General features: G+C 32.4%; 2 protein-coding genes, 1 long non-coding RNA gene and 1 other non-coding gene across 14 annotated transcripts in view; all 4 read left to right on the top strand.

Annotated features, from left to right (window-relative positions):
* LOC106786116 (ephrin type-B receptor 1) overlaps nt 1-6,932 on the top strand; it is a 95,732-nt gene extending 88,800 nt beyond the window's left edge. For 10 of the 11 annotated variants that reach the window (XM_014747170.1, XM_014747165.1, XM_014747162.1 and 7 more), the window contains one exon: nt 1,200-6,932. In XM_014747170.1, coding sequence (XP_014602656.1) covers nt 1,200-1,464 — 265 coding nt within the window. In that variant the 3' untranslated portion in view covers nt 1,465-6,932. Of the gene's footprint in view, nt 1-1,187 lie in introns of all 11 variants that reach the window. The other variant, XM_014747171.1, reaches the window with a different exon arrangement.
* An 881-nt stretch (nt 6,933-7,813) lies between these two features.
* Trnag-gcc lies at nt 7,814-7,884 on the top strand. The gene has a single exon. It is a non-coding gene; the product is annotated as a tRNA-Gly (tRNA).
* A 761-nt stretch (nt 7,885-8,645) lies between these two features.
* LOC106786118 (60S ribosomal protein L34-like) lies at nt 8,646-10,774 on the top strand. The gene is made up of 4 exons (XM_014747176.1): nt 8,646-8,702; nt 8,864-8,935; nt 9,824-10,021; nt 10,625-10,774. The coding sequence occupies exons 2-4, from the start codon at nt 8,871-8,873 to the stop codon at nt 10,719-10,721; spliced, it is 360 nt and encodes a 119-aa protein (XP_014602662.1). The 5' UTR covers nt 8,646-8,702; nt 8,864-8,870; the 3' UTR covers nt 10,722-10,774.
* Nucleotides 10,775-11,009: 235 nt separating this feature from the next.
* LOC106786119 lies at nt 11,010-12,292 on the top strand. The gene is made up of 2 exons (XR_001381618.1): nt 11,010-11,707; nt 11,868-12,292. It is a non-coding gene; the product is annotated as an uncharacterized LOC106786119 (long non-coding RNA).
* The last annotated feature ends 13,134 nt before the right edge of the window (nt 12,293-25,426 follow it).

The following is a 25,426-nucleotide window of genomic DNA, read 5'->3' as shown; positions in this document are numbered from 1 at the left end:
ATTATTATTATTATTATTATTATTATTATTATTATTATTTTTTAGTATGTCCTATATTTACTTGCAAAGAGGCTCAGACTTAACCGATAATGTACAGCTTTCCTTTTTTGTGACATTTAAGTGTATAAATATATAATACAAAAGTAATATCGCTAACAATGCTGTAATTAAAGCTTCTTTGTAAGATCTTATAATTATATAACACGCGTTCGAGCCTTTTTGTAGAAACGTGTACATATATATAAAAAAAAACATATGAATCTCCCGTTTAGATACTAATTGTAAGTTCTATTTTATATACATATATCTATTCTATCATGCCCTATGTCACGTGCCCACCCCCCCCACACCCTATTTTAAAAACCTTATAAGAATAAAATAAATCGAACGAATTGAATTTTTTTTAGAAATTGTAGCAAAAGACATCCTACGAACCTTGCAATTAACCCGCTAATGTTTTTAACGACGACAGAATGTCTTTTGCTTTTCGCAAACGCGATTACGAAACTTATTGTTTCGATAGAGCGTTCGCACAAGCGAAAACACATTCCGTGTAAATCTATTTAATTTTGAACTTACCCGTGTATGCGTGCCTTTCGTTTATCGAATATTTTGTACATACACATATACGTATTATTATTCCTTGTACATAAATCAAAAAGTAAATTTCTTCTTTCTATCCGATCTTTCGGCCAGATCCCAGTACAACAATTTTGCAATTTTTTATTTGTAATACATAATAATACATTATTCTACGATAATATAGATTTTGTAGAAATGAATTACATTTGAAATATTCTGGGATCTAGCTTTGTTTTAAAACCCCAATGTCGAGTATAGTAAATTTTCAAAAAAAAATATAAAGCAAAGAAAAAATATTAGTTATCTGTACAACCCTAAAGAACCCTTTAAAAAAAATCCGAATGATACCTTTAATCTCTTCCAACAACGTATACGTATGTCTCTCGCTGAAACATAACTTTGAACAACAGACAACAGTAAATGCAAAAGAAAGAAAATATTTGAAAGATTGAAAAGTAAAATCGAACAATAGTTTGTTTTCAGCAAGAGACAGGCGCAGGCGAATAAAAATAAAGATCGGAAAGGAAATCATAAATGCAAAAGAAGTAAAAAGAAAAAGAAAAGAAAAGAAAAATAAAGAATAAAACACAGTATATCTGACGCAGTGTTCTTGACAGGGGCACCAATCCACTGGCGCCGGACGCGGTGGACTTGACGCAGTTGACCTCGGTCAGCGAATGGTTGGCCTCAATCAAAATGTCTCGATATGCTGAGAGCTTCGAAAGGGCGGGAGTAACGACGTTGGAAGCAGCAGCACGGGTTACCGTTCAAGAACTCACCGCACTTGGTATCACCCTAGTGGGTCATCAAAAGAAAATCATGAACAGCGTGACAGCGTTGCGAGCGCAAATGTCTGCCACGTCTCAGAGTTTTCTCGTTTAGGAAAGGGAAAAAAGAGGAAAAAGAAGAAGGGTAAAGGAAAGAAGTGAAACTTTTCAGCAGAGAACCGAGAGAGTCTCGATTATTTTCCTGCAGGAAAGTAGAAATTTGGAGCTTACTGTAAACGACGACAAGTTGAGATCATGGATATCTTGAAGATAAGGATAGCAACTTCTTCCTCTTCGTTTAGCGAGCGTTCGTTTAATGCTAAGTCGAATGAAAACGAGAGATCTTCCTCTTTATATTGACAAAGACTTAACAATTTTATTCTCGAGATTAGAATTAGAAAGACATTCCAGCGAGTAGTAATCTCGCTTTGAACAAAATTAATTGGCCTCCTCTCTCTACGAAAATATATCTCAGACATATGTGTATTTTAAAAGAAAAGAATCAACTTTTCCTCTTCGAATGAATACGTACATATATATATTATTATATATATATCTATTGCGTAGCTGTCGATTAAGATTTGTCCTTGTTGACATAACACGGCGAGGAGAAATTATAAGCGAAAAAAACGATATGAAACAAAACTCTGTGTGTTGTTTGTTTTGCTCGTGACGAACGAACTCGTTTTTTTTTTTCTTTTTTTTTTCATTTTTTGTCGAGAAAATTTACGAAGAAATATAATCGAGCAGACATTTTTCGCTTTATTCCTCGATCTTGCGGACGAATCTTCACGAGATCAACATCATCAGCTTATATCTAAGCGTGAAAGGAACAAGCCACAAAAGTTGTGCTGCATGCTGCGATCCACTGCCTTAATTAAAAAGCCGTTTCGCGTTGTCGACTCTCTCGCGTAAAAAGAAAGATAGAAAAATTTCTAAAGAAAAAGAATGCAAACGCGAGAGTAGTATAGATACGACATAATAATCGCAAACATTATTCTTGAAATTCTTCGAAGGATCCGTCATTCGAATTTCCTACTTCAGCTATCTTATTTTCTTTCCTTTTCTCTTTTGTCTCTTCTCATTTCATTTTATTTGTCTTAATTTTTTTCTTTTAATTTTGATTATTTCAACACGCGTAATTTCGGATCCTTCGTATTTACAAGGTAAGAAAAGTTACGGCTTGTTATTAACTTTACACACGCAACGGTAAAAATACCAATTTAATAATGAACAAAGAAGAAGAATATTAAAGGATCGACATTTGTAAGAAACCACTGCCTTTTTTTTACTTATGTATATATATTTGTGTATTTTGGTACATAAGTATGTATGTACCTTTTGTATACGTAGAACGACAGTCTAACTAACTAACTAGTTAGGACAAATTTTTATACGATATACTTTGACCGATAATTCACGGTTAATTTCATCGCTGATTTCGCTTCTTTTTCTTCTTTCTTTATTCTATTTCCTTGTTTCGTTAAATTGGACGATATGTTTTAAAACAGGACGAAAAACTATCGTCACATTTATTCTCGAAATATCATTTTCTTCTAACGTGAGAACAATTATGTCGTTTGTTAACGATAAAGGAAAATTGAAGGAAGGAAAAGTAGATTGGAAAGGTTTTGTCAGTGAGAAACAACTTATAATTCTTCTAATCACAACGACGTTTGCTCGACTCGCCTAAAAAAAATAATGACGAAAAATAATGTTGTTGCTTTTACAAAGTGATCGTGTGTGTGATTGTATGTGTGTGGATATGAGAGAGTATATGTGTATGATACGGGCGAGAGTGTGTTTCCAACGTACGAACAAAACGACTAATTGACGATAACGATGATGAAATAGACAAAAAAGTATAACGAGATTCGAAATTATTGTAAATTTTTGCGAATAATGAAGGAAGGGAAAGGAAAGGGTGAAAGAAAAAGATGATACAAGTTCTTGCCTTTTACGTTACCTATATGAGTATATATTGTATATGCCTAATTAATCGGTCTGTGAAGTTTGGAGGTACCTGTCGAGAGTATGAAAAATGTGAAAGAAATATAACGAAAAGAAAAAGGGATTAATAGTAGTATATGTGCCAAGGTGAGCGCTTAAAAGAACCTTCGCTCTCAAGTGATACGATCACACGCCGAAACGCGTGTCCTGTTCGTGGACGTAAAAAAAAAAAGGAAGGAAGCGAGAAAAGAAAACAAGAGATTGAGAGAAAAAGAAAAAAAAAAAGTAGAGAATAAAGCGAAAGAGGAACCGTGGGGACGACTCTGGCGGTGTAAAAATAATGCTAAAAAAAAATAAAGGATGTTAACATCGTCATTGAGAAAAAAAACTCGATAACGAAATCTATTTATGCAATATCGCGTAAAATGAACATAGACGACTCTCGTTCATCTTTATATACATACAATTAATTCTTCGATGAGACGCAAGAAAATAAGGGGTAAGAGTGTTATTGTCTGTCCCTCGGTGTAACGTTAACATATCAACGAATATCTAAAGAAAAGAAAAAAATGATCAAACTAGGAAACATACTAAACGAAACTAAAGGATTCCAAATCCTCGAATATCGTTCATAAAAAAGAGATCGTCAGAGGACGGATACTGGCCAACGAGAAACAATAATGCAAAAACGCGTTCCCGAATTATTTTCCGGTGAAAATGTTCGACGAGCTATCATTTTATCAACCCAAGAGAGAGAGAGAGAGAGAGAGGGTCTTAAACAAAACGAAGAAAATCTAGAAATGCCAAAATTTTCTCGTATACTCTTATTTTCTTTTCCATCGTTCTCTTTTGCTTTGTTCTTCTTCTTTTTATTATTGTTTTTATTCTTTTGTGATTTGTTTTTTTTTTATATTTTATCTTTTAATCATATTTTTTCTTCGTATAAAATGACTCTTCGCGATAAGGAACGCGCAAGAAGGAGAGGGTACGCATCCAGCCTAACTTTCGTCGCGAAACAACGACCATTCCAAATCCTTCGTAAAATATACTTTACAAGAAATTAATGCTACGAGAGAAGCGAAAATATTAAACAAACAAAATTGAGAGTGTGTGTGATAAAAAACAAAGAGATAAAGATAGCGAAAGCTAATTATCATCGCGAATAATGGTTTGTATCTTGTTACAACCACCATTCGCTTGACTCTAAAGACTGCAACCCCTATTCCCTACCCTAAGGCGGGCGACAACTGCGATATCCGGCTAAAATTGTCCTTGTCGGCGATTAATAAATCGTCGTCGTCATAGTCGTCGAAAAATAATTTAAATAAATAAATAAACAAAGGAAGAAAGAGAATGAAAAGAAATATAATGACCCACAATCGCCGATGAGGAAAAGAAAATAGAAACAAATAAAAAGAAAAGAAAAATAAAAGAAAAAGAAAAATTCGCGTGAGTCGCACGACTTCCACCACAGAGAGACAAACAAAGTTTAAAGCCGTGCCACGGAACATTCTTTTTTACTCTTTATTTAACCAATTCTAACAAGTAAGGTAGTATTGACGACGTCGAAGCAACGTTGGGTTATGTTATTGAAATTTGGAAGCGAGATGTATATAATAAAAAAGAATCTAAAATAATGACCAATCGTCGCGCGAGAATAATAAATGGTGTCTCGGACGACGCGGTTCATCATCATCATCCTCTTCGGTCTTTCTCGCATCATCTTTCTTCTTCGAGATAGCCCAACGATGCTTCCGTTTAATGGGATAAGTGATTTTACTCAAGAAGATCGTTCGCTTCGCGTTAGGAAAATGAAGAAAAGGGAGGGAGAAGTGAGTATCGCGAAAAATGCACTCCCATTAAAAGAGTTATCTTCGTTTTTCGTCCTGTAACGATTCTCTCCTTTCGAACGCTTCAAAAATATCATGACCTCGATGATAGAGAAACGTTATGGGACACGAATGCGCTAGATAGCTCTTTTCTTTTTTCTTTTTTTTTTTTTTTTTTTTAAGGACGAAGGAACAAAGGAGCTACTCAAAATGGCGACGATTACGAAGCAATAAGTAAATAACACGCAAATGCAGATTTTTATATAGAGAATGTTAACAAATTTCAGAAGATATTAATTATCAATAGCGCTATCTTCCTAAATGTTCGTATTAAAAGTTAGCAAAAAGTAAGATAAAAGTTAAGGGGACGATGAAAAATGAGAATAGCCGTTATACGTCGTCCCGATTGGGCCAAGGCCGATCCTTCGGCCCTCTAATATGTCCTTATCCTCTCCCTTGACCGGGACGACGGTATAATACGGTAACTTTTAAGAATTTTGAGCTGTAACTATTTGTGTCTAGCGGCGAATTAACGAGTGCGACCTGAAGTTTTGAGAATGTCGATAGTTTCAGCGAATTATTAGATTTCATAGATCTCTATCAATATTATACGATTCGTAGATGCGAGACGAGAAAGAAGATATTAGTTAGAGCAGGAAAATCTCTTACATATAACTTTAACCGATTTTCCTTTCATCACCCTTTAATAATCCTTGTTATTGTAAAACAAAATGGGTAGTTTCCTTTCGTAGATCCAATTCGTTTTTTCTCCCAATATCGTGGGCTACACTTTCAAAGCTTTTGGATCGTACTTCATGTTACATATTTTGGTTATTCTCGTATACGTGTAAAGCTTTCAGGACAAGTCTGGAATTATAGAAATCGATAAAAGGGAAAAAAAAGTGATCGATAAGGGAAAAAAAAATATTGCCTGATAAAAATTATCGAATTTTTGTTTAATTCTTCTTCGGTATCCTTCGTGTTTCTTTTCCTGTTTCTTTTTTTTTTATTATTATTATTACTTTATTTTATTTTATTGTTTTCAATTATCCATATCGAAAGAACGAACAAACTAACAGGCGAAGAAATCGTTGAACTCTCCCCCACACCTTTAATTACTTAATTCTTTATCGATAAACGCATCTGTAGTACTATTTATTAAAAGAAAAAAAAAACTTATTTATTGTTTAGAGATCTGACTAAATTAAAAAAGTTCTAAGTATCGTAGGTATTATCTATTATTCCTAGTACGAAAGGAGTAGAATTATTTCATTATGTTAGAGTTTTCGATAAACTCTGCCGTGTAAAGTAACGAATTATAGTACGACGATCACACAACGATCGTCGTTACTACAAGCAGCTATATCATTAATTAATTAAGCGTTATTTAGGCGACTTATGTGCGCGTTGTTTAATTTGTACTTTTTACGACTCTCTTTTTACAGCGAACTTTGTCAAAGTACCTGCTTCGAAAACGAAAAGAACAAAAAAAGTAATAAAATCCGTGAAAACAAAGCACACAGGTACCGTCCCATTATATACATAGCTTATCTACACATACACAGACGCAATAATTTATGTATACTCGACAAATTGAGTTTTTTTATAAAATTGGTTAAGCAAATCGCCTGCGTGTGTCTTCGATTCATTGTATAGAACAAAACGACTAAACGCAAAGAGAAGCAAGCAGAGAGTTACTGCCAACAAATTTTGGGATGTGTCAAAAACATTTTTCCTATGGTGTTGTCAAGACGATGTTGAATGTACATAAGATATAATAAATAATATACCTTATACAATGTAATCAGTGTTTCATTTTCCACATGCACCTCAAACTTTGTATATATAGTCTTAACTGTTGTGTCTGACAGTAGCATTTTATCTACCATTAATTTTTTAAACAATTAAATGCAACGACCTCTTTAAAAAATGTATATCTGACTTGTATTGCTAAAATGAAATGATAATATGTTTAGCGTATAATATCGAATTAATTAAGAATAAATCGTAATCAAACGACTATTTTAATTTTTATAAAATTAATAATTTTATTACAAAAATTTATTTATTTATTTAATTTAAACATTATTTGCATATGAAAGAAACAAAAATCAATTATTTAGAATAATGATTAGTTAGAAATTAAATTTGATTTTATTGAATAACATTGAATAAAAAAAAGTACAATACATAATGACACTTCGCAAGACAGACACTAATATTTGGATTTTTTCCGAATATAGTTTTGTAACATTTTTTTAGTTTTCACTAAAATTACAAATTATATATATATATAATAAGTAGCAAATAATAACTACTTTTTCTGCATGACGAGTATACTCTTCAATCACATATCGCTAACTGATTTTAATCGGCTATTCTATTTTTAATGCTTATCAGCTTTCTTTATTTGGAAACATATTATACCTATTTACTTCATAATTAATTTATAAATAATCAAGGCGGTACTGGCATCAAATTCACGCTCAACTAACAATAAGCCGATCGTTACTGAACGTCAACTTCCATTATGAACAATAGATTAAATAATAGTGGCAATATTACTTTTAGAATTTAAGTTTAACATGCATATTTTTATAATTTATAATTAATAATCGAAGAGAGAACGTTTTTCACTTTGTGTTTGAAGACTTAATACTATAAACTGTATCACGTATGATATCAGCATCGGTGGTTCAGTGGTAGAATGCTCGCCTGCCACGCGGGCGGCCCGGGTTCGATTCCCGGCCGATGCAGCTTTTTTTTTTCGTTTATTTACTTTAATACAAATAAATTTTTACATACTTGTTATTTTTAAACTTATTATAAACCTATTTATTTCTATTTTGAAATATTTAAACATTCGCATTTGAATTGATCTAAAAATATTGGTAAATTTTAATGAATTCAATTAATATTTATTAACATGTAAGATATAAACATGTTAAATTTTATTATTCGATAACAATTAATAAAATTATTAAAGAAACACAAGACTGCGTGTGTGTTTAGAGCTGCAAATAGACATATATCACTTTCAAAAAAAAGTATGCATTAAAATTTCATAACGATACTTTGATGAATACATAAAAATATTGTATTGTATTAGTTATGTTAATAATAATATGAAACAAAGTCATAAATGCTTTGGTGAAACTAATCTTAACAAATTTTTTTCAAAATTAAACATTTCCTAAAAAATATATTTAATCTTAATGTTTCAATCAACACATCCAATATAACTCGGTGTACCTAAACATCTCGTTCATTTATTATTAAGCGATAGCTCATGCATAGGTGCTATGGAACTACACACACAGAAATTCACACAAACAATATTTTTTTATATTTAATATTGTTTTTTATTTTTATAAAAACTTTGATATTTTATCTAAACGCTTATACATGTGCTTTTCTTTCATTTACTTTTATTGGCTCCTATTGGCTATGAGGAAAAGAACTAGACTTTCTCTATATGAATGTCTATTGGTCCAATCGCATTTACTTTTCTACTGCTTCTCTAGTAAGTTTTCCGAACACATTTGCTTCCTTTTCCGTTTAACTCTACTAAGAGGTTTGTGTCGACATTATACATTTTCAAAAAATCTACATATCTTTTGTTAATCACAAGATTAGAGTACAGATATTTTAGATATCTTGAAATTATATATATTTTTCTCATGAGTTTCAAATTATTATAAATAAATTTTTGTAAAGTAAACTTTCATTTCACAGAACCAAAATGGTACAACGGTTAACCTATCGACGACGTTTGTCGTATAATACAAAAAGTAACAGGAGACGTGTGTAAGTAACAAATTTTATTCTATCTAATTAACACACACAATTGATGTGACAAATAATCTTCTTTTGATTCGTATTTTTTCTATAATTTTAAATAAATTGGTTTACTTGCATTCTCTATTACTGTAGTGTACAATTTAGGTTATGTTTTGGTAGTACATTACCATTTCTCCACGTGTAATTTAATATTTGAAAAAAATCAATGTAATTGTATTAATAGAGAAGTATTGATAACTGATCTAAGTTCTATTTTTTAATTGTAACAATTCATCACTATTAATGTTTTATATACGATAAAATATAGATGCTGAAAGTTCTTTTCACTAAGATTATTTTAAAAAGAGTATTAATTTTTATTTTATTGACGTTTATTATTTTAGTTGCAATTTTTGGAAGTTGTATAATTGTTTAGAATCTTATAATATTTACATACAGTCAATGTTTACATATATGCTATCACATATTGTATATCTTCTGCAGTCCTAATGCACACTCATATGTTCTAATTTGTATATATTTTGGTTTCCTGAATATTAAATACAAATAACAAACTAATAGATGTATATTTAACACATCAGTTTTATAGTGTATAACTAGTAATTCTAATCACTCATCATATACTCACTGTGTGCTACCGGTGATCATAATCAACTATATATATTTAACATCAACTTATAATTTTTTAAATCTAAAATTTTTTAATTTATTACATTAGAATATCTCATCCGTTATCTAATTCACAATAATATTCATGTTGTAAAACTGGTTAATACAGTAAAACCTTATTTATAACGCAAGAAGCATACTCTTGAATGACAGCTATATCAAAGGAATTTATTTGTTTTAATTCTACTGCCTTGATAACTACTAATCGATATATATTTCTTATAGTGTTCGTACTCCTGGAGGTAAATTAGTATATCAGTACTTGAAGAAACCTAAGAAAACTCCTAGATGCGGTCACTGCAAGGATAAGCTACGAGGTATTCAGCCTGCAAGACCAATGGAACGATCTCGTATGTGTAAGAGAAAGAAGACAGTAAAACGTGTGTATGGTGGTGTTCTTTGTCACAAATGCGTTAAAGAAAGGTATGTTTGATATTATTTTAATAAACAATATCTAATGTGTTTCTTTCACCAGAAATCTTCAGAAATTTAATTTTAATCTTAATTATATTTAAATTTTCAATGTTAAACCTTTTAGCATAATAATATATCACTTCAGTCGTAATATTTAGACAATATATTTCAATATTGTATTGCAAATTATAATTAAGTAATACTACTAGTTATTAGAAATTTTTGGTCAGCATTTATAATTAAATTTCGTTAAATAATACAAATGATTAGGAATACATCAATAAATACAAAAATTGTCAGTGTTGCAAATAGATGGTCAATGTTTGAAACAAATATATGTACCCTTGTTTGTAGTATATATCGTTAGAACCTGTTAAATGCTACATCAAGTATTATGGATCAGAAACATACTTTGCTCTCAGTTGGTTACCAATGCCCAACATTCATATGTATTTCTATGACTGACAAATTATGACCTATATAGAAAGCTAAACATTTTAAGTAAATTAAACACAACTCTACCTTCCTTTTAAATACTGACCAAAAATGTTTCGATATATATTACCAAATAAATCAAAGTATTTGAGTAATAACTTTATTTGAACTTTGTAGGATTGTCCGTGCTTTTCTGATCGAGGAACAAAAGATTGTAGTTAAAGTAATGAAAGCGCAGCAAGCTACTGAGAAGACAAAGAAAACCGACAAATAATAATGATTTTTATTAATAAAATAAAATAAATATCGAAAATTACAAAAAATCTATAATGAATCATTATTATTTACGTTCCAACATACTTAGACTTAGTAATAATGAATGTTTTTGTGTCAATAATATATTTTATGATAGGTAAACTTTAAATTTGAAGTTGTCGAACACTGTCATTAAGATCAAACGTTCATTTATACCTCTGATTATCGAAGTATATCAAAAGGATATTAATTCATATTCCGACTACTGAAAAACATCGAAATTTTTTCCTTCGTATAACAAGTAAGTTTTAAATAATTATTTTTCAATAATTCAAATAAGATATAATGTACGCAGGGGGAGTATAATTAAGTAATGTTTAAACAATAGCACATTTATTTAAACATCACATGTCTATTGAGCGTTCAGGGAGAGAAAAGGTCTTGAACATTCAACATCTAATACTTTTTGCAATATTGGTAGTTCCTTTAACTTACTTTACAATTAATGATATTCTATTTTTATTGTCATTACTATTATTGTAATATTACTACTTAGTACATTATAAAATTTGTTTTTTTTTTTTTTACTTGAATTAAAAATGAAGATCATTTATTTAAGAAATTTATTTTAAATTTTGTTAAGAAATAATGTGGTCTCATATATCGAGATAAAAAAGTAATATTTTGTTCACCTCACGGAGGGAGAAAGGTATTTCATCGAATTGTTCGTTAACGGACTCATAACGAGCGGGCTTTTAACGAGACTCGACTGTACTATTGAAATTTGAAACATTGAACAAGTACGCCACCTGGCAATGAAATGCTTAAACTAACATAGAAAACACGTCTCTGATACCAACGGGTTATATTACTTACTCGTGTAATATGCACTTCCATATACGTAAAATAAATGATATATCAAAGAAAGATTTAACTTTTATAGATGTCTTTTTTAAATTAAAAATCAGTTTATTTCTACGTACGCGAATAAAGAATTGAAAAAGAGTACGGCTATGCAAATATTAATTTATTTATATCGACAGGAAAGATATACTTGTATTAATCTAATTTTTGTTATTAAAAAATGATTGTTCAAATTTTGAAATTTGTAATTTATGTGATAGGATAAGCTAGTTCTATGTAGTTTTCTTGCAATTTATCGTAGATACAGCAGTACGATGTCCCATCGAAGAGGAATAAAAGGGACAGGTATTGTATTCCGATTATGGTCAACGCGTGTGCAAAACCCGTCCCAGAGGAATATGGAGACTTGCTAGCCTCCGTGCTTTTAACAAGAGCCTTATTTGTTGAGCGAAACTCCGTATGTACATATATGTACTAGTTCTGTCACGGTATGGTTTCCACAATGAAGCAAAAATGCCAACGACATGAAAGAGCTCGCCAAGTAAAAGCTTTCTGTTACCTGAGAAAATCCACACTGCTAACAAATACTATCAAATTATCGAAAGGTATACGAACTTGGTGCACACATATGCATCGGTAATTATGACTATGGACTAATTGTAAGTTAAGAATTTTATTTTACGATTTATCTTATTAAACAAATAACTACTATAAAATAATAAATCACAAAATCAATTGTTTACAATTTTTGATTTATTCTTAGTCAGCTGTCATCATTACCAGCATATAAATGCATATATAAATACTTATATTCTCTATATAATTCATTATTTAATAACTTATATCCACATAAAAGCATATTACTTTTTATTTCTGTCTAGTTGCTTATAAATTTCGTAGAATGAGCTCCAGGGGTATATCGCTTAATCTTTTAGCGATATGATTGACTCCGTGAGATTCGATGAGAATAAATTGACTACTGTACTTACTTGGCCCTACTTGTCAATGACCTCCGAGTTCAGAGTCTAAATTACTTGTGTTCAAAATGTCCTTCGAAAACTCTCTTTATCGCGACTTGATATTATTATCATTGATATTATCATTCAATTAGATATAGCGATATTTAATTAAGTTTAATATTAAAATTAATAACGATTATTTTGTTTAATTCATACAATTATTCTGATTGAATATAAAATACTAATTGTAAGATATTAATATGTTGTTATATATATCCAATGCTTTTTTTGTAAAAAAAAACCGATGCCGGAACTCACTTTTTATCGAGTTTTTTATTAAAGAAAATTATATTCGAATATATCATTTTTTTAAAGGAGATTTAAAGCAACTTTTCCTACGCCATGTAGCTCAAAAAATTGAAGAATTTATCTTAATTTTTTTTAAATTTTACGTGTGATCAAATCTAAATACTATATTTTTATATTTGTTTATTTTTTTCTTAATTATTCTTATTGTTTCTGAAATATTTCTTATTTGATTTTGAAACATTTTAAAAATACCGTAAAAAAGGTGCCAAAAAACAACACTAGAAAAATCTATATTAATATAAATATATCAAACAATAAATGTAAATCTTACAATTATAAAAAAAAAGATATGATGTTTTTTAAGTCTGATTTGTAATCCTTCGAGGCAACATATTATCATTCGAACACGAGTGGTGTCAAGTCATTTAGTTAGGCTAATGAAGCTTCGATCATTATCGGCCGTCCACGTATTTTCATGTTGTACATATTTATGTACATCTGATACGTTCATTGCACGACAAAGAAAAAGAAAGAGTTTCTCGTTATTCTGAATGCAAAATAACAAATGTCCTTGATTGCAAGACTATGCTTCTCGCTTAAACATACATATATAAAACCTTTACAACAAGTACCATATTAGTAGCATGAACATTCGTGAGTTAAAGTCGATCTAATAATAAGAATACTCATTTTTGAGAGAGACTCCTGTTGTCGTTCTCTTTGTTAAGAATTACGTTGTCATTCGATATTTATGACCACGAGAATATCTATTAAAAAGACTTCTCGAGAAATGAGTATTCTCCATTACGCAATTTATCTGGTCTTTGTAAATATTTATATGACTTTCGAATAGGAAGATAAGAAAAAACGTTTCTTTCGCATATGTCCTTGTATATCTCTTATTTGCATGAGTAATTATTAGGCGTGGCAATTAATTCGGTGCTTTGATATTAAATTCATTGTATAAAAATCGCTATCCTTTTTTTTTTTTTTTTTTTTTTTTTTTTTTAGTTTTCAAAAAAACGAAAGAACGTCGAAGTCAAAGCCGGGGGCGACTGGCAAAAAAAAAAACAAAGATGTATGATTATTTTTTTAAAATAAATATTAAATCTGTGTTAAAGGGACACACTTAATTAATTGCTACATCTAATATATNATGTCCTTGTATATCTCTTATTTGCATGAGTAATTATTAGGCGTGGCAATTAATTCGGTGCTTTGATATTAAATTCATTGTATAAAAATCGCTATTTTTTTTTTTTTTTTTTTTTTGTAAAGTTATCCGAAAAATGGATCAAAATCATGGAAAATAATGGAAATTATTTCGAAAAAAAAAAACAAAGATGTATGATTATTTTTTTAAAATAAATATTAAATCTGTGTTAAAGGGACACACTTAATTAATTGCTACATCTAATATATAAAATTGCTTTATCATGTTTTAACGACGAGATAAAAATAATTTACGCTGAATCGTTTTCTTATCATTTTTCTCGTATCAAAAGGGACTTCTTTTGATTGTTGCATAAACGAAAAGAAATCGAGTTACTTGGAAAATCATGTTTAATCGTAAGAAGGATCAATCGAGGAGAATCGCAAAAAGTCAACGTTTCCCAGGAAGACTCGCTCTCAAATCTTGGGTTCCGTTTCAAGGGAGCACTACGTCGACGAAGGAGAAACGATACGAGTGTAAGAATGCGGTGGTTGATCGGTATAAAAAGCGGCGCAACGAAAACTTGGCACGAGAGAGGATATTAAAGGATACCGAAGACCGTTTCAGATGAGGCGAATCGACTAAATAAAAATGAGAAAAAAAGTGAGAGAGAGAGAGGTAGTGTGGGAGGGGAGGGGTTAAAAGAGGAAGGTTGACTACACCGCAATGCAATTAATTTTTTATTTAAAAAATAATAAATTAGAAGAAAAGGTATATTACTTTTGGTTAACCAAAAAAGAAAAACCCACGGAGATATATTGTTTATATTTTGTTTAACATTACTTGAAAGATGAAATAACATCGAAATGATAAATTATTGTAAGAAAGAAAAGAGAAATATAAGTACTCATCACGAAAACTTGTATTCGGCTCAACCTATCGGTAATAATAATCAATGCGGTTAGCCATGGCAGCAGCTGTGCGAAGCTATTCCAGAGTTGAGTACTCGGGCGATCATATGTTGGAATCGGTGTTTCGTCTCGGTTCAATTGCCTCGAAATTATTGCAACCACCGGCGAGAGCTATCGGAATTTACAATTCCGTCAATCGCAGTGCCGAGTCAGTTCGATTTCAGAGCCCCTACGTTCATGTATGAATCGAAAAACTAATAGAATTGTGATAAGTATACAGTATTATAGTTTGTAGGTAGATTAACAAAATGGCCGAGTTTGCTTACGTCATCTCGGGTTCTTTCATTGCACGTAAATCGGTAGCAGCAATCATTTTCCGGTTTCGGGTTTAATTGCCAGTTATAAAAGACGAAGCGTACAAAAATAAAAAGAATAAAAATTGGATGGAATATAATCTCTGTCGTGTGTATAGCTTATATTAAACGTATAGAATAGGCTCGATGTGCCGCATGATTCCTATAATTTTCAGGGCTCGTGTTTGACAAAATAACAAGTGGGTGGGTGTCGGTTTTCACACCCGCTGCCCGGCAGGGCCTCTTCGGGGAATGTAAAAAAGGGCAGAACACGAAACCGGTCCCGATGGATCTTTGTTGTGCCAGGTCTTGCGTCTACCCTCTCACTCTCTTTCTTTTTTTCAAATTTTCTTTTTTTTTCTTTTGCTTCCGCGCGCCACGGGATAAGAACCGACGCCACGCCAGGACCAGGGCCGTCTACAAGCCACCCATCACCCGATACGCATTTGATTTAACCCTTTGTTGGAAAACACTTTTTCCAAGATTTTTTCTTCCTTCTCGATGAAATTTGTTTAGAATATTTGTTCTTTGTATATTCGATAATAATATAATCGATAATATAGGATTTAATTGAACAAGAATCCTTTATATTTATTTTGTAAAGTTCCTCTTTGAATTTATTCGAGATTATTAAATGTATTATACTCGAAATGAAATATACACTTTTACGATAAAGATTCACCATTTATTTCGATTTAAAAAGACATTTCTTTCTTCAACAAATCATTCGCGATGATTATTTATCGTGTCGCGTGTGTTGCTCTTATCCACGAAACACGAAACTGATAAGAACAAGAATTACCACACTAAGACTACTACCGTCAAAGTAAAACTCGTAAACGGACAGCGGAATTCTGAGTCTAAAATGAAAAAATGACAAAAGTATGTATAATCGGTCACATACACGCTTGACTTTAAGTTCATTAAGATACTCTAGTCATGATTACGTTATGGTTCGCTACCCAATTATGATCGAATGCAAATTATGTGATCTCGCTAGAGAATATATTTACTTGTAACGTTTATTATCTCTCTTTTTTTTTTTTTCTTAGCGGTTACCTCATACAAAAAAAAAAGAAACGAATAAATGACGAACATAAATGTGTGAAGTTAAATTTAATCGTTATAAATGTGTGGGATAGTATGATTTTCGTGAAGGGAAAGAGATATCTTGTGGTCGTCGAGTTAAACTTCGATATATTCTAATTTGTCGGTAGGCGGTCACGATTAGGTGACTCCCGTCTCTCTCTCTCTCACTCTCTTCGTCGTTTCTCCATCTCTCTCTCTTTCTCTTTCTTTCTCATTGAATTCATTCAAGCGAACAATATGCACACGTGTATACACGAACATATATATATATATATATACGCAAAGACGATATTCTCGATGCATCGACCTATCTTGCATCTCGTCGGTTAATAATTTTCCAGTCGAGAACTCTCAATAAGGATTTCGACGAATCGTTTACACGAACATCTCTTTATATATATATATCTTTATAAGCGTTATCTATCAATCGTTTACACCCAACCACCACTTGTTTTTAATCGTCGTCGGTTTTAATCGCGAAGGAAAAGAAGAAAAAAAAACAACAACAACAAAAAGAAGAAGAGATTGGCTAAACTGAATCAAACGAATTCTTCTTACTTCCCTTTCTTTACCTTTCTTATTTTTCTCCTTTTGTTTTCTAACTCTAACTATCCTTTTCTTTTTTTTTTAGTCTTTCACTCTATTCCTCTCTCTTTTTCTGTTACATTAGTTGTATCATGTCGGCACGGTTGCCTTTGATCGAGCACCGGTGGCCCCGATTCACACTTGGCTTTTAGCGATAAAAGCCACCTCTAAAGATATCCTTATACACAGCTGGTTGTACGCAGAACCACTCGCATACGCAAGAAAAAAGGAAGAAACTTGTATCGTGACCAGGTAGTCAACCCTCTTTTTAACTCCAACTTAATCGAGCGAATTCATTTGCCGTCTTAGTTTATTTTTATTCTTCTTTTTTCTCTTTTGTTTTTCTTTTTCTTTTTTTCTTTTATCGCGATAACAGCATCACACGAGAGAAAGAAAAAATGATAATTAGAAAGAAGTCGACCTGCATCCTTGGGTGGAACAGGACCAAGTCGTTCGATCAATTAACGTGGCGCCAAAAAGCTTTGTATTCAAGAACATAAAGTTTTGAAGAACGCTTGGTTAGACATTTTCGATGTTCCTCGTTAGATTTATTTCTCTTGGTTTTTTTTAATTCTTTTTTTCTCTCTCTCTCTCTCTGTCTGTCTGTCTGTCTGTCTGTCTGTCTGTCTTTCTTTCCCTATGAACGATTATTCAGTCGAGCGGTTAACCGCTTCCTGCCGTTAATATAAAAGATGCCACTTTGGTAGAGTCTCCAAGAAGAGTTGTAAGACTTGAACCCCAGCTTCCCTATACTAAATAGACACAATTACGATCGATTATCCAATATCTTCCTATCATTTAATCTCGGTCGAGAATGTTTCTTGTTAAGAGCTACGTGCCACTTTACTTCGATACAATGTACATATCTTTATTGTTCACTCTTGACGACTAATTTCATCTCTTCTATATTAATAACTAACATTTTAAATGAAGTTAATTTTCTTCAAATTTATTTGATTCATCTACACGAAAAACAATAGGTATATAATATTTTATTAGTTGTAATAAGAAAAGAAAAATTGAGTTAGATATCTTGATATTAAATAAAATTGTATCAAAATTGCCATCTTTTTTTTCGTCAATGAAATTCGACAATTATCTGAAAGATGGGTCTAAGTTATCGGAAATAATGGAGAGAGTATTTTGAAGAATATATAACAGATGTATATAATTATTTTATAAATAAATATTAAATTTTTGTTTAAAATATACCGAATTAATTGCTACACCTATAATATTTGTGCTTAATAATAAAAAGATTTTATTTTTAAATAGAAAAAGTTGGTCATTAAACTAATCATAATATATGGACCAAGAAATAAAGTACGGCCCTGAAACTCGACTCGAGGTGGTATAGAATGCAGAGACTGATGTGGTTACTAGAGAGGGCCGAGAACTGACCCAAAAGCCGGGAGGCTACGCCGCGTTAAGGCCCAGACATGCATTTCGCTCTTTTGTGGCTCCGTCCGACCATTTCTCTTCTCTCTTTCTCTCTCTCTCTCTCTCTCACCCCTCCTATTCGACTCCCTCTTCCTAACTCACACACACACACACACACACATTCTATTTCCAATGAAATATGTATTTCCACCTTCGTCTGTCCTCGTAACGGGTGCCGAACAGATCGAGATTTTGGGCCCTCTCGATCCTCTTTTTTCTCCCACCGACACGACTCCTCTTCTTGTATGGTCCTCCTCCTGTCGCATTTAAAACTTTGCTAAGGCGCCAGGCGAGAGTATTAAATGGACCATTCGTGGAACGACGAAAGGGGTTCATTCTAATCCAAGGATCTTGTTAAACCTCGCGAATTGTCGGCCTGCCTTCTCACACCTTTGTCCAATGGCGAATATCCTTGAAAATATCCTTGTAAAAAACCTGTTTCATGATAACACAATGAGAATCATTTATTTTTTACTGTATACGTACTTGCTTTACTAATTACAATCTGTTATTCAACTCTATTGATTTAAATTTAAATACTATAACAATATCTAATACCTATCATGCTATATTTTTTTTCTTCCAAAAAATATAAAAAAGAAGAAAAAATTTCTTTATAAAATCAGAGAGAATGGATATATACCTTCAAAACCATTTCGTAGAATGTTTGTATAATGCCTATAATAATAATAATAATAATATTCATGAATGCCTCGATCGTTCGAACCTTTTTCTATGCTAAAGAAAATACGTTTCTAACAGGGAAGATTCAAGACATCCAAGACGAATGGGGACCATGATTCGAGATCGAAATAAGGGGGAAGGCCCCTCCACGATAGGACCCCTAATCCTACCTTTATTGGCCATTGTCACGTTTACTCGCGACCGTTCGAATGTGACGGACCGAGGCGAGATCTCCGTCGCCCTCGGCTGCATAAAAACGAAGTAAGGGCTTCGCAGAAGAATAAGGAAAGGAATAAGAAGAAGACGAAGAAGCAGCCGGTCGATTGTAATCCCGAAATCCGGTTTGAAGAAACGAATTGTCGTCCATGGTTCTCCTCCTTTTTCGTTAACACGGAATTCAAAAGATTCTGTTTCTCTCTCTCTCTCTTTCTCTTGCTCTCTTGCTCTCTCTCTCTCTCTTTCGTTTCTCGTTTCTCGACGACATTCTACCGATCCAACTACGAATAAGTAAATACGCATAACTTTCGAAGAAACTCGTACGAGTTTTTCTTTCATTTCGAGCCGCACCAAATTTCAACTTCGTTGGCGGTCACGTTCGTTCCCTCGATCATTATTGAACCTTAAATAACATCGTTCCCGCGCAAAATTCATTAAATTCGGAATCCGTATTATTATAATATCTTAACGATTCAAATTCATTTCTCTTTTGAAGAATTGATATTCTTAAATATATTCGTAATGTGATTTACGGAGATTAACCAATGGCACTAAGATATTCTCTCGACAGTGGTCAATTGTTCGATATTATAAAAGACTCGTTTATTATTTTAGGTCATTTAGAGTTGCCATTAAACGACTTATACTTTTTTTTTTTTTTACAAAGAACAGTGTAATTGGATTCGAACGATCGGTGAAAAATTCGAACACTATTTAAATACTGACTCAAATGCTTGAAAATTATAACGAGTATAAATAACAATTAATTATAAATCTGAGTCATAGTAAGTCAGTCAGTCGGTCAATCGAATAGGTGGTTCTTTGACGATCTCATAACTTGACTCGCCAGTAATACAAGACTAACAATAAGCGATATACATATATGGTATTACTATAATTATAAGAGTTCTTATCTTATCCTTATAGTTTTCGTTGAGTAAGCTCGCTCATTGCTACTCTGGCGCTCCGATCGCGTTGTCTATTTTTTTTTTCTTCTTATTTTTCTCCTTATTCCTCTTCTTTCTTCTTCTTCTTCTTTACTGACGCGATAAAAGCACGCGCGCGTGTAATTGAGCGCTTATGCACACATTTGATAACAAAGAAAAAGAGGAATAACAAATAAGAAACGACACAACGAATAGAAGAACCTTTTTTCGTCTTCTTCGTGCCGAGTCGCAATTTTTTTCCGATTGAATAATTTCTTTCTTTTTATTATTACAATCAAATGCAACTGACAATTTTTTGGTAAGCATGATAATACTTGCATACCAATATGCAGTGATTGTTTTGTGGCGTAACACATTGGAACGGAGTTCCGGTAACTTTTTTACGTTATTTTTAATGTTTCAAAAACAAATGAGAGAAAATATAGTGTTCTTATGAACCGGACAAAATTTGAATTGATTATATATATGTATTTAATGAGTAAGTGTATAAATTGGTATTTATATACCTACTAGTTTTAATAATAAAAAAGTTTGAACATTAACCTTAACATTTTTGTTAAAATCAGAGATAAATTAGAGGATCGTTTTAATCGACTCTTACAATTAATTATTTCTTTCGTGGGAATCATACATCGACTCAACTTTGAAATCGTGTTTATAAAAGAGTACAGAGATACTTATATATACTATATTGAACGGTGAATATCAATTTAAACATTCCTCTAGAAGATAATTTGGGACACGCGCGACAATGCGCAAGGAAACTACTTTGAGCAACGTTTACAAGCGTTTAAGAGCAACGGTTCAATTAGTTCCGGTAGAAGCAGCTAGCATGCGAACGCGGAACGCACATAAGTGGTTGCCCGAGAGCGGGTGGTGAGTATCAGAAAGAATGAGAAAGAGAGAGAGAGAGAGAGCTTAAACACAGTGTCCTTTGTACTCTGAAATTAAGTGATTCACGATCCGGAGACAAATTGTGCCAGGACTTATGAGTACACGTCTATAATTTTCGGTGCGGCATAATAATTTGCATTTTTATGAGCGATAAACGCGTTTAAAGTACGAACGCATTCACGCGCGCGCATCTAGTTTTATAAAAAAAAAGAGAGAGAGGAAGATCGATTATCATACCCTTGTAATCCATCGTTATTATCGAACATGATTCTTTAACGAGTTTATTTTCATGTGTTTCTTCACTAATAATGTAAAAATAAATTCATTAAAAATAACAAAGTATAATACGCATTTCAATATAACAGCAATGCGAAGAACAAATGAAATCGTGTCTGCTGTTCCCGATCGATTCGATAAAAGGTTAGAGACTGACGTATATATATATATATATGTAATTCGCGAGAGAACCACGTGCTGTGGACGTCGCGAAAGGGGCAGAGTCGTTGTATTGATAATCAACCAAACGCCCGCTGGTCGTCGTAAATAAGATCGAATAGTGATTTCGAACGCGTAGTATTAAATTATGATAAGTAATCATCGTGAAGTAACATAAACCGTACAAAAGTCTCTACCCATATATCCACAGAAAAATATTTTTCTGCAAAGAAAATTCTTAACATTTATTAATCTTCTATAGACTGAATTTTTATATAACTTGTAACCAATAAACATTAATCTTTAATTGTAAATATATAAATAAACAGTATATTGACAATTTTCGAAATGACTTCATTTATTCTGATTTCCTATTGTATATTTTGGATGAAAAGATACATTTAAATAGAAAAACATCTGGATATAGATATGTAAATTCATATCTATGTCCATTGTTAAACAAAAGAAATATTAGTATAACTTATTCATATTATAAATCGTAAAAAAATTGTGTAACTGTCGAAAGAATAATATATCACGTATGGTAAAATATGGGACGTTTTAAAAAAAATCTATTATATTGTCAAGCTAGAAATGACACGATAAGATATATATTAATTTACATTTTTATTTAATATTATATAAATACGTATCTCTCTCTCTCTCTCTCTCTCACACACACATATATTATTATGTAAAACATTAACATTCATTTACATTTTACATTCGAATAAATTTGCGTATTCAAATATTCGGCTAGTTGATAATCATACGCGTATCGCATAGAAAATAATAGACAACTGAACATGAGTTATTCCTTCGCGAATACAAGTGTCAGTAGTAGATAGTAGAGCAGAAAAGAAACCTGAATAGTGCATCGGATGGATGGATCGTCATGAGATAGCATGAAGAACCAAGCGATCGAGGAAGGAACGTAACTTTAAGGAAAAACTTATGCGCGCTCGCGCGCACACGTACTTCTGCATCGTTGCGTTCGAACGTGTCGGAAGTCGCGTTTCCATAAAAGCGTTCAACATCATTTCTAAAAATACATGTACGCAATTACGGAGATGGTTTAAACGGCGGAACGAAGCAGCGTCGCTTTTCAATCTGTATAGTGATCCTTAATACATGATACATATAACCAAAGTAACAACATAGACAACACGTAAGATGAGAAACTATATCAGTGATAGTAAGGATAACGACAAATCGATATTTGGATTCTGATCGATCGCAACCATTTTAAAAATCGATAAGCGATTCCAATGAAAATCGATATAATCTTTGACTTTCTTGTTGTTTTGAGATAATGTTTGTAGATAATACTCCCGTCTATCTTGTTTATTGAAAAAAGAATGCTCGTTGGGAGAAAAGAATTTGTTAACTCTATACAATGGATTCGTATTAATTCAATAATTTCGTTAAGCGTTAATTCATTATCTCATGTATATATTATAAAATTTTATATCATTATTTGTGAAATCGATCACACACACGTTTTGATGTCATGTCATCGCAACAATTAGGAAAAGATAAAATTTATAATCTACGATATAGACCAAACTACGATAAATCAGAGACGCCTCTGAAAAAAATAATATAATTTTTTAAGTTTAAATAAAAAATGAAAAATTAATTGATGAAGTATTATGTTGGAAACTTTTCAGGTAAATATCGAATAAATTTATCATGGCTCGCAATAGTATATACGATTTTTTACGAGTTATTTTCAATTAATTATTAATAAGCAACCACCAATTATAATTTTATACTTTTATGACACCGCAAAAGCATGTTAGATAGTGTACTTACAATTAGCCACCTAAATGTTGGGCCTACTTGAAAAAATTCCAAAGGAAAGATGCAGAAAGAGAAAGAAAAAGAGAAAGAGAGAGAAAGAGAGAGAGAGAGAGGAGGAGGCTAATTAAACTGATAACTAATTAAAGAGTAATAGCGATACTTAAGCAACGGACATTAACTTGGTGGGGTACCAGCATAAGAAGAGTCTTCGGTAAAAAGTATAACGATTGACGAATCTATACAGCTTCGTTATCTTTGTAAGCAGGTTCCATAAGATCGGATCGATCGATTTTCAACTTCTTTGAAAGAATACTAATGACTTTCAATGTACAACATCGTTCGAGCGTAAAGTTATATCTACTAGCAAGTACTTAAATACATACGTAGCAACTATATCATTCATATAAATATACTACTTTCAGTGAAATCGCAATGTAATCTCGACGACACTTTGAAAAATAAAATGAAAATATGAAATAAAAATGAACGATAAAAAAAAAAAGATCGTCATCGACGTTTCACAAATCGCTTTTTGATCTAAGAAGCGACTTTCAAGCTTATACGCTTCCTATTCGTTCACATTCTCACGCACTCCCGCCAATTAACCGGTCGGGGAGCAACGTTTCCCCTGATATTTTTATTTTATTTTCACAGAAGTAATAGGACTAAGGAGATAGAATGTAGGAAAAGACGTAAATACTCGTAAATAGTTACCGATATACCCTCGTTCTCGATCTAACTCCTTTTGCAACTAACACAACTCGAACTAACGTCCATTTCGAGTTGAAGAAATTGCCTTCTTTTCATGGACGGTCTTATTGAGAGTTTTACTGTTTGCTTACTTCTAAGCCGTGCGAATTTCCTCAAGAAGTCGATGAATCGTTAAGAGTTCACTTGCGTTTAATTGACCCATTAGATCCCGTTATTTCCACGAGTCGAACATTTTAATGTAAATGCGATACGAGTTGCATTAATGTAGTTGAAAAAAAAAACAAATTTCAAAGTACCGCTCGTATAATATACCTTAATGAATTAAATATAAATTAAGGAAAATGTATAATAGATATTAAATAATTATTTTGAGAATAATTATTTTAATGGCGACAAAAAATATGACGTGACGTAAAAAATGCAAACATAAAATAAAAAATACGTGCAAACCTAATCGTCGAGATCGAACTTTAATAAGAAAAGAAAATCATTTTAAGATATAGATCCATGGATGTATCATTTTCTTTTATTTTTTTTTCCTATTTTTTTTTTTTTAGAAAAGATACGCAGTAGTTCATTCTCGTTTTTTCTTTTTCTAAATAGAAAAAAAGATTTCAGATTCAAGTTGAGTTCTAGTTCTCCGTTGGCGGTGACGCGAGGAGCATAGACATTCGCGCCTTTCCAAGGAGCAGCTCCCCTCGCTGCTTCTCTTGGCTCAAACCTCTCTGAAGCTCTGGAGCCGTAGTAAGCGGGTATACATACTGTCGTGGCTCGTCACGCGGGAAAAAGAGAAAGAGAAATAGAAAAGAGAAAGAGAGAAAGATCTCATGGGGCTGTGTTCGTCCCGGCACGGTGGCGCCCGCAGGGCGCCGTCGCGCGCTCTTCCCCCACTTTATCGACCTGACGCCAGGCCCGCATTGGTACGTGGAGAGCTTAGGCTCACAATCCTAACATATTCCTTTTTTTTTTTTTTTTTATACAGTTTCTCATTTCAAATCTACTCCGACTACGTTCAACTATCAAAGGAATCGGGAGAACAAGAGAAAAGAGAAAGAAGAGACGATAAAGAGAGGACAAAATTAATAGATATTTCAATTGTGTGATACTCTCCATCGGATTAGAAATAAAACGTACATATCCGCAGGCGTATGATACACATATACATTCGTGTGGAGTAATAGGATTCATAATAGGCAAAATGTCGAGGAGTGCATACGTATGTATGTTTCTCTCTTCTTCGAAGAATTACCAACAGCTCGACACGACTCGAATCGAAGCTCGGCCGCGAATCCGCGAGTAGTATCTGCGCGAAACCCTAACGTTTCGCGTCTTTTTCTCTCTCTTTCTCTCATTCAATCTTTACGAAGATGA

This window comes from Polistes canadensis, unplaced genomic scaffold (assembly GCF_001313835.1).
Source record: "Polistes canadensis isolate GaletaPanama2010 unplaced genomic scaffold, ASM131383v1 scaffold_66, whole genome shotgun sequence".
Classification (NCBI taxonomy): domain Eukaryota; kingdom Metazoa; phylum Arthropoda; class Insecta; order Hymenoptera; family Vespidae; genus Polistes; species Polistes canadensis.
The sequence above is the reverse complement of the archived record's forward strand: the minus strand, read 5'-3'. Positions and strand labels throughout refer to the sequence as shown.

Bases quoted from the DNA above. Each gene is read 5' to 3' on its own strand.
- LOC106786118 (XM_014747176.1), top strand. From the start codon at position 8,871: ATGGTACAACGGTTAACCTATCGACGACGTTTGTCGTATAATACAAAA. The intron at 8,936-9,823 runs GTAAGTAACAAA...TATTTCTTATAG, and splicing joins AAAAGTAACAGGAGACGTGT to TGTTCGTACTCCTGGAGGTA. The intron at 10,022-10,624 runs GTATGTTTGATA...TGAACTTTGTAG, and splicing joins CACAAATGCGTTAAAGAAAG to GATTGTCCGTGCTTTTCTGA.